Below are 9543 nucleotides of genomic sequence, written 5' to 3' on the forward strand. Positions count from 1 at the left end.
TTATGCTAAATTTTGGTTACAAACGATAATTTCCCCTCAATGAACCTGAGTTATGTTAAAATTAAAAAAAAAAAAAATTCCAATTGATGAAGACATTATAACTTTATAATCAGTTGATGGGACATGAATTTATTTCATATCTCATATTTGATGAACTCATAAATATCGAAACAATAAAATATATAACCTCGAAAGGGATGGTAGGAAAAGTCACACTAGTGAGATTTCATTTTTATTATTATATATCAAACATTGTATTTAAACAATACCCTATACCGTATTGTCGCACGTAAGTTGAAAAAAAAAACAGTTTATCATGTTAATATCAAATCATACATATAATGTACATAAAAGTAAAATACTTTGACTTTTTAAGGGTAAGCATTTCGCCACAAACAGCGCATCCTCTGAGCTGTCAACTGTCATCTCCTCTCTCTCCAAATCAACATGTACAGGTCAAAATTTGACCTCAATTAGGAATGAGGATATTTTTTCCGATATTTTTTTGTGAAGATATCATAGATTCTCTAATTGTATCCGTTCATCGTATGTTATGCGATTAGAAATTATTATAAATTTTTTTATTTAAAATTAAATATAAACAGTATCTGATAAAAAATAAACATATGATATACGATAAATGAACACGATTATAGGATTCTGAGAGAATGCTCATTTCTCAATTAGTACCCCTTCAAGTCTTTGTCCCTCACTTCTCTTTCTCTAAAGAAATAAATAGAAATTATTCACATGATTTAATCGTAATCGTCAAAATAAAAGAAGACAAGAAGAAATGAAAATTTGGAGAGAGAATTATATTCTATCAATATAATCTGAGTGCTGTAAGTGCACGCAAAGCAACCGCAGACTTTTCTTTCCACTTATTTAATATGTTAAAAAAAAAACAAATGGAGATAATAGATAGGCAAATTGGCAAATGCAATTAATTTGGACAGGTATTCAATCCGGAGGCAGATTGTTTGCCTCCTGTTTGGTGTCATTTTTATCCTTTTTTTTATTTATACAATCACGGTTAAACCATATCAATATTTTATATTCCTACTGATTTTTATCTTATTATCTTTATAAACAAATTAATATAAAATATTAAAGTGGCTTAACCATGACCATACAAAATAGGAGGGGATGAGAAGGGCATCCAAACAGGAGGGCAGAAAATCTATCTCCATTCAATCCCAATCTATGACATAATTTAACCGTGATCGTACAAAATAGAAGAGGATAGGAAGTACATCCAAATAGAAGGACCGACAATCTACCTACATTCAATCCCACTCCATCAGCCAATTCAAGTTAAATAACCAAGCACAGTGGGTCCTATTTCTTGAGTACCAAACCACCCTACTTATAAAATATGCATAATATGTGATACACATATCTCCTACTGTATCTGATTGGCTTCCTTTTTCATGTTCCTTGTCTCCTCCGTCGTCCATATTCAAGGTAGTTGGGGATGGAAAATATCTCATGGAGTCCCTTTCCCTCTCTTTCTTACTTACATAATACCAATCTGCTTTCACACACACATACGTAGAGAGTTAGAATACACGAACATGTTTTTGGCACAGAATTTGACACTCATTTTTATAGTATGTATAGTTTATTTTATATGTATTTCGACGATCACAATTGTCTATATTTTATTATATCATTCATAAATCATTCTTGTAAAAAATTATGCAAATCCAAGACTATTAAGACATTTATTTGTAGTGAAAAAAAATAGACAAATATTGTTCTACAATGAGACACTAAATTCAATCAACGGTCATATGTTTTCAGATTTAGGTGATTTTTGGTAGATATTATCTTTAAGGTAAGACATAAAAGATATAAAAAAAAATTAAGATATAAAAGATAGACGGTTGGATCTCTAAAATACATTACAGAGTTAGTTTCATAAAAATATGTGTCAAAATATGTCACAAACGTGTCCCTAAATCACAACATATTTATATATATTTTTTATACACATTATTTTGATTCATGATCATCGATATACATAGTGGCATTTGTTGCATCGGATTATTTCGGACTGGACTAGCTTCAAGGACTAAATTTAATTAGATTGATTTAGTGAAACGTTTAGTGTAATGTTGGATTACAAATAAAAAAGTATAATAATTTTTATTTAATTATTTTATTTTCTATTAAATTTAATTTCTTTTCTATCAAAATTAATTTCTTACTGCAATCCTTCTCCCAGCAAACTCTGCTCAACTTCCCCTTCTCGATTTCTCCGGCATGCTCCTCCACTTACCTTTTTATCTCCACAATCTCACCATCTCTCTCACTTATTTTATAGTTATCTTAACTTTTAAAAACTAATTAATTTTCTCATTCAATCATGTCAGCAACCAAATCGCATAAAAAATGTACAGATCTCCCCATCCTGCAACCAAATAATCAAATCGCATAATATTGTACAGATCTTCCCAACCTTCATCGTCAAGCTCTTGATCTGCTTCTCGTCAGCAACGCCCGCCGACGGTAGCATTGCCAGGTCCTCCACCGACTCGCGATTTTGGCCTAGAGCAGCGCCTCTTCAGCTGTGAGCTGCAGCTATCACCTAAGGTTGGGCCACATAAGAGAAGGCACCGCCGACGACCTGGCCATAGTAACGGTGCAGCAGAAAGAAGGCAGAGTGGATGTCGGCCTCGTTTTCCATTTTAGTCATGCTTAATACCAAGCGAAAGCTCCGAACTAAATAACGAGCTTTAACGAAACGTGGAGGGATTGTTAGTTGGAGCGAGTTCCATTTAATCTAGTCCAGAAACATACCAAACGTAGAAGTATAGTTCTAGTTAAGTCAGTTTAAGCCAATCCCTCAAGAAGGTGTAACAAACGCATCCTCATAGTACAAGGAAAAGGCCTCACGTCCTCCTCACTTCACTTTTCACTGCCCACCTAAACTCAATATATTCATTCACTCTCTCTCTCGCACACAGATGCTGATGCAGCTCAACAAGGCATTTACAACACTTCCTCCACACATATATCGGTTGGAATGTACCATCAAGCCAACTATCCTATGTTATATGATATACAGTACTTCTTCTGGTCTTATACCACGGTCGATACATAGTTGTACGCATGTCGTTATAAACTTTTTTAATTAATTAACTTTTCTACATGATGAGAGATAACACACAATTGTATACAACTAGTTCATGGTCACTAGCTGGGGCACTTGTCGTGCAAATATATGGAGCCACCAAAATGCATCGATCTGACTTGGGCACCATATATAGAGCCACGGGTAGTGCTACTTACACACTAATTTTTACTTTTCACATACTATTTTCGATTTCTGGCCGTCAGAATAAATTAATTGAAGAATATCAATAGATAAAAATTAATAAGAGTGTGAAAAAAGTAACAATGAGTGTGTGAATAGAACTATCATAGAGCCTTCTTAATTATATTTAGATTTATGTCAAAGTCCTCACCAACCTTAATTCATTTTCACAATCATTCAAATCTGAGTAATGCTAGGAAGACTAAATTTGTAGACTAATTTTTGTAAATTAAATGACATGGAAGTTGATGATTGTATTATTACTTAAACGTTGATAAACGTGATTATTTTTTATTGATGACATATTATTTAGTTTACAATTTTAATCTATAAATTTAGTCTCCCTAGCCTTATTCTTCTTATTTTTTATGTAACAATTTTAACCACAAAATAAATATATAATTGACATGCATCAGTCAAATTAAGTGTCAATTGTCACAACTGCTGAGGACAGTGTGAGCTACTTCTGTCGTAAGCATGATTTAACATTATTCTACCGTTGTTCAAGAGCTAATTTTACTTAATCTTTCTTCAGTCATTTTTAAACAAAATAATTCAACTATTGCCACCGACCCAGAAAACAAATTGAAATCGTAACATAAGCAGCCCATCAATTTTTCCACCATGACAAATAATTTTTGTAACTCAGCCATTATATTTTTATTTCAATACAATAATAACAAAACAAAACAAAAAGGAAAAAAGAGAGGAAATTAAAGATAAATTTGCATACATATTAAACAAAACAAAAGAGAGTGTATATACACAAAGAGAGAGAATTAAAAATTCCCTCACAACTATTCATGGTCTCTTTGTAATTATTTTGTTTTTCAAAAGAACAATAAAAAAACGCTTGCAATTTACCTGTGCAGTTTTCACAGTATCATTACACTCCAAACAAATTGCACCACTGTTTATCTCTCCTCGTCGAATGCTGTTTTTTCATCACCATCAGAGTGGACAAACCACCCTTTTACTCGGTACGGCGATGAGTCGACTCGCTCTCGGAGCGGTGAGTCCAAACACGTCGTTCATGTCGAGCTCACTAGGTTTCATACCATCAGGCAACTCCCACGTAAAACAATGAAGCAAGTGTGCCACCGCCATCTCCAGCGCGTACAACCCTAGTTGCATGCCCGGGCACGACCTCCGACCGGACCCGAACGGAATGAACTCGAAGTTACTCCCCTTAAAGTCAGGCACACCTTCTTTCAAAAACCTCGAGGGCTTGAAGGACTCGGCGTCCTCCCACGAGTCCTTGTCACGTCCAATGGCCCACGCGTTGATCATCACACGCGATCTTTTGGGAATGCGGTAGCCGGCTACTACAGCGTCCTCCGAGGTCTCGTGGAGGAGTAGTGGAATTGGTGGGTGGAGTCTTAGTGTCTCTTTTAGGGCACATTTTAGGTATGTCAACTTCTCGAAGTCGGTCTCTTCAGGTCGACGGTCTAGACCCACCACGTCAGCAAGTTCTTGTTGGACCCTCTTTAGGTCCTCCGGGCTCTTCATCAGCTCCGACATGGCCCACTCTATTGCCGACGCCACAGTCTCCGTCCCTCCAAACATTACGTCCTGAAAGAACGTAGCATATATAATTAGCTTATTAATTTGCATATACAGCATGTTGTATACCTAGTCAGATCGTCAATTTAAACAATCAGTTTTCAAAATAATATAATATGTACTTTCTATCTTCGTAGTCTCAATACGCAATTAATATATCTGATCAGATAAAAAGAAAAAATTAGCCAAAAGTTTAGTCCAAGAAAACAGGTTACATAAACATGCAACCTGTGGGGTTATAATATAAATATGTGATATGAAATTGTGTAATAGTTATTTACCATGATGATGGCCTTGATGTTATCCCTAGTAAGTTTGATGGCGCTTTGCAAATTATCTTCAGATTCATTTACTTTAGCTTCTTCACTGTAAAAAGCCAACAACTCATCCACCATGTCCGTTTCACTGTCACTCCCTCCCTTACCATTCCTCTTCTTCTCCATGTGATCATCTATGATGGTGTCAATGAACCGATCCAAGGACTCACGAGCCTTAGCGAGTCTATTGTTTAGCCCCTGAGGATCAACCCACCCCAGGCTAGGAATAAAATCAGCAATATTAAAAGCTCCAAACAATTTGGAAAATTCCTGTAGTATCCCAATAAACTCATCCTGCCCTTCCTGAGAGCTCGTGCCGAACGCCGCCCGATAAATAATATTTTTCGTGAGCGAAAAAACCAACTCTCCGATGTTTACAGCCGAACCAACATGAACTGTGACGATCCTAACCGCCGAGTCCACTTCGTCCCTGACAGACTCCCAGGACTCGGCGCGTTTGCGACTAAAGAGCTTCATGACGCAGAGCTTACGCATCTGGCGCCAGAAGGGCCCGTAGTGCGCGAAGGCCATGTCAGCGCGGTCGTAGGTGAGGTAGCTGATGGCGATGGTGGCCGGGCGGTTGGAGAAGATGTTGTCTTGGACTTGAAGTACTTGTCGTGCCACGTCAGGGTTGGAAATCGCAACCATGTGTAAAAACCCCAGGCGGAGGTGGAATATGCCGCCGTATTTCTTGGCCAGCTTGGCGAGGCCCCGGTGAGTTAGTTGGTCCATCAATAACATGTTTCCAATAAGGGGTAGGCCTTTGGGGCCGGGCGGGTATGGTGGTGGTCGCCGGAAACGGAAAATTAGAGGGAGGAGAAATAGGAGTGGGATTATGAGCAAGAGTGGTGTCATGGATTGCAAGGGTTGCAAGGATTGCAGAAGAGAATCCATATTGTGTGTTTCTTTTGTTTTTTTGTTTTTTTGTTTTATTGTTTTATTGTGTTTTTTCTTTTTTCGTGGGTATGATTAGCAGAAGTAGTAGGGCCTTTTATATACAAAGTTTGTGCAACTGTTGGATTATTTATTTATTTATTTAGTGCTACAGTGGAATTTGGTCGGCTATCCAGTAATAAACTATTTAAAAACAATTGAGATTGTTTAGTTTTGTTTATAGTATTTTTATGGTAATGAGAGTTGGAAAAGAAAAGAAATAGTATGGGACAAGAAACCAAGTTTTGCGGATTTTTGGATTGAATCCTTTTTTTTCTCATTATCCAAATTCGAGCCGTTTTGACGTTTAGAGACGTAGGAATTTGATTATAAATATATGAAGTGTGGACATGGGAGTATTAATTAGTTAGTTTTAAGACGCCACCTAAAACAAACAAAAATGAGAGAGTTGGTTCAGTTTACTCATAGGAACCACGTTACAAAATTGCTTCAATTTGACTTTGTCTGAAATAAAACAACTGATATTTTTACAACTAAGTCCCAAATTAATAAAGAAAATTTCTACGCTACCATTCGTATAACAACAATTATATTATAATTGTCATTTACTATTAAACGTTACATAAATAGTGATCGAGGTTATGGAATGATATTGTTACACTAATGTTTGATGGTTATGAATGTCTTGTTATAGTATAGCGTCTATAGACGCAAGTTATTAAAAATAGTCGTCAAGAAATCTCACATTCATCAATATTCACTTTTGGGTCTTTACCTTCAGATTTGGTGTTATAAAATAATGTTAACATTCAACGTCTGAACTACAAGAAATGTAAGATTAATTACACCGTAATCGTCAAGATTTATAGTCTAAGATTACATAATAATGGTAAGATTTTAGTTAAATAACACATAATGACATTATTATTGTTATAACAATATTAATTTTTACGTTATAGACGTCATATCATGTTGTCAAAATAAAATATTATTATGCATATACACGATTACAAGAAAACATGGTTTGGTTAAAAGATATATCTTATGTGGGGCCTTGAAATAATTTATATGTCTTGCAAACCTAAGTACATCTCAAACAGATTAACACGAAAGAGAGATACATGTAATTAAGTTAATTAACAGAGTTTTCGTACAGCAAATGGAATTGATTATCTGAAACTCCTTCAATAAAAAGACTAATGAACAAAACTAAACTTACAAGAAATGAGTTCAGCTCTTGCAATTTAGACAAAATAACTTACAGGCGAATCTTGGATAATATTTGTTGACATTTTTTATTAATGTTTTCCTGAGAAAAATAAATTAATGGTTCTAAAGTTCAACCATGGCTGGAAGGCAACAAGAAGAGCTGCTGCCATTGTGGACTTTCGTCGAACTAGTCACATACATGTGAGGCATATTGGTCCTCTCCACCCAAATATAAATATATTCACCAAACTGATCCAATCTCATACGATTGTTGATTTGTTTCCTTAAAAAAAAATATATATATATATATATATATATGTGTGTGTGTGTGTGTTACATATTGGTTCCTTAAATTACAAGTGCTTCTTTGGAAAACCAATCTTGATTTATTTTGTGGGTTTCTTTTTAATTTTTGGGTAAAACCCTAATTGGCTACACCTAACCCCCGATCTCTTCAATGTGAATCATGCATGATGAATTTATTAGTAAGTATTGTATCTGAAATGTGATAGATTTGATGCTCGACCTTATTAGCCATACCAAGTAGCTGTCAGGGTTTAGACTTTCCAGCCATTGACGGTTTCATTTCACCATTTCAAACCTTTTTCACCTCACTGCAATTTATGATAAATGGGGTTAATTTGTACTTCAAACCTAAGATAAGATTACAAGATTAGATTAGATTGCGTGTTTTAGCATCACCACAATATCATTCATTAGTTTAATAATTCTTCCGGCGCCTTCGGATTGGATTTGATATTTTCCCACTTCTTTTCTCCTAATATTCATTCCATTATATGATGCGTGTGTGAACCACACTTTAAAAGGCTTACATCTATAACAGAAAGTTGACCTCAACGCGCTGTTGAAGTATGCCTCACGTCAAAGTTTTGATGAAGTTAAATTATTTCTATATTGAGATTTTTTTTAATAAAAAATTATATTGAGATTTAATTGACAAAATTTCACACATGTTTTAAAAAAAACAAATCACAAAATATCACACATATTTAATTTAAAATGAACATGTAATTAAATTGAAACAACGTTGATATTAATTATAGTGATCCGCTAAACCTTTTTAAATCTTTGATAAGCACCCGAAAAACTACATATTATTTTAGTTGAAACCATTTCATGGTCAATACTCGCTTAGGAAAGAGGTCATTTCCAGATCTCTTCTATCAAGGTTACATGATTAAGTAATTCAGACTTTCCAAATTTCATCAAATGATAAAAAAATTATCATAGTTTTTAAAGAATCAAAATAGATGGGTCGTTAGATAAAATTTAAAAGGTTCAAATTACTTGATCTGATAATCTTGGTGGAAGAGATGCGAAGTGAAGTTTTGAGATGCGGTGGCGGACCACCACTCGAGGCATGAACATGGATCAAATTTTGACACGTTTTTTTACACTAAATGTGTTTGTGTTTACTTCCTGCCTGTGTTGGCATTTTATTACTAGTTAGCTTCCTAAAACAGTCTTATCAAGTTAGTGTTTTAAACTCGGAATTGGAAAGGGATAACGACAGCCTCTCAACATCATCAACTCCCATGTGTGAAAATTCACATTCTTAACTTTGTTGTGTAGAAATTTACATTTTAATTTGGATAGTGTTTTTCACATTATTTTTTTATCTTCTACACACCTTTATTAATTTTTATTTATTAATATTTTTCAGTTCATTTGATTCAATAGCCAAAAATTAAGAGGAGTATGTAAGAAGTGATTATGTGGCACCACCATTTAGCCTTTTTGTGTAAACTTTATATATTGCTGCATTTTAAATTTTTTTACATTTGTATTTAGATAGATTTTAAGATTCGTTTTTGTGGATGGAAATTTTGTACACAATTGATTTGACAAAATTTCACCAATAAGAGAACAAACATTGTTAGCCTAATTGATCGACATCCAGCAAAAGGGGAAGGGTGCCGCCAAAGGATATCAGATGCCTAATTCAGAAAAGTAGTAGAAAGTAAAAAAAGAGCTTGAGAAAGTTATGAGTAGCAAGTGACGATTATCGTTTCCTCTATTTGACTTGGCTATTTATAGGGAAAAACCCTAACAAACAGCTGGGAGGGGAGACTGCAGAGTATAATAGGCAATCCTTGATGATACGGGTCAATCTCCATGGTCCTGTCAACTAGCACGAATGAAGGTTTGTATTGGTAAGAGCTAGATGTGCCAGACATCCAAGAGGAAACTCTAGAAAGTCGGTGATTGACCACCATTGCA

At 35.0% G+C, this 9543-nt stretch overlaps 1 protein-coding gene across 1 annotated transcript; it reads right to left on the reverse strand.

Moving 5' to 3' along the window:
* Positions 1–3971: 3971 nt before the first annotated feature.
* LOC137714540 (cytochrome P450 84A1-like) lies at positions 3972–6254 on the reverse strand. The gene is made up of 2 exons (XM_068453737.1): positions 5164–6254; positions 3972–4891 (listed from the first exon to the last, which is right to left on the reverse strand). Exons 1-2 carry the CDS (start codon positions 6091–6093, stop codon positions 4271–4273), a joined length of 1551 nt encoding a protein of 516 aa, XP_068309838.1. The 5' UTR covers positions 6094–6254; the 3' UTR covers positions 3972–4270.
* Between the last annotated feature and the right edge of the window lie 3289 nt (positions 6255–9543).

Source organism: Pyrus communis, chromosome 1 (genome assembly GCF_963583255.1).
Source record: "Pyrus communis chromosome 1, drPyrComm1.1, whole genome shotgun sequence".
Classification (NCBI taxonomy): Eukaryota; Viridiplantae; Streptophyta; class Magnoliopsida; order Rosales; family Rosaceae; genus Pyrus; species Pyrus communis.

Excerpts from the sequence above, each read along its gene's own strand:
- LOC137714540 (XM_068453737.1), bottom strand. The coding sequence starts at position 6,093 with ATGGATTCTCTTCTGCAATCCTTGCAACCCTTGCAATCCATGACACCA. Across the intron at positions 4,892-5,163 it reads ACATCAAGGCCATCATCATG|GACGTAATGTTTGGAGGGAC; the intron begins GTAAATAACTAT and ends ACGTTCTTTCAG.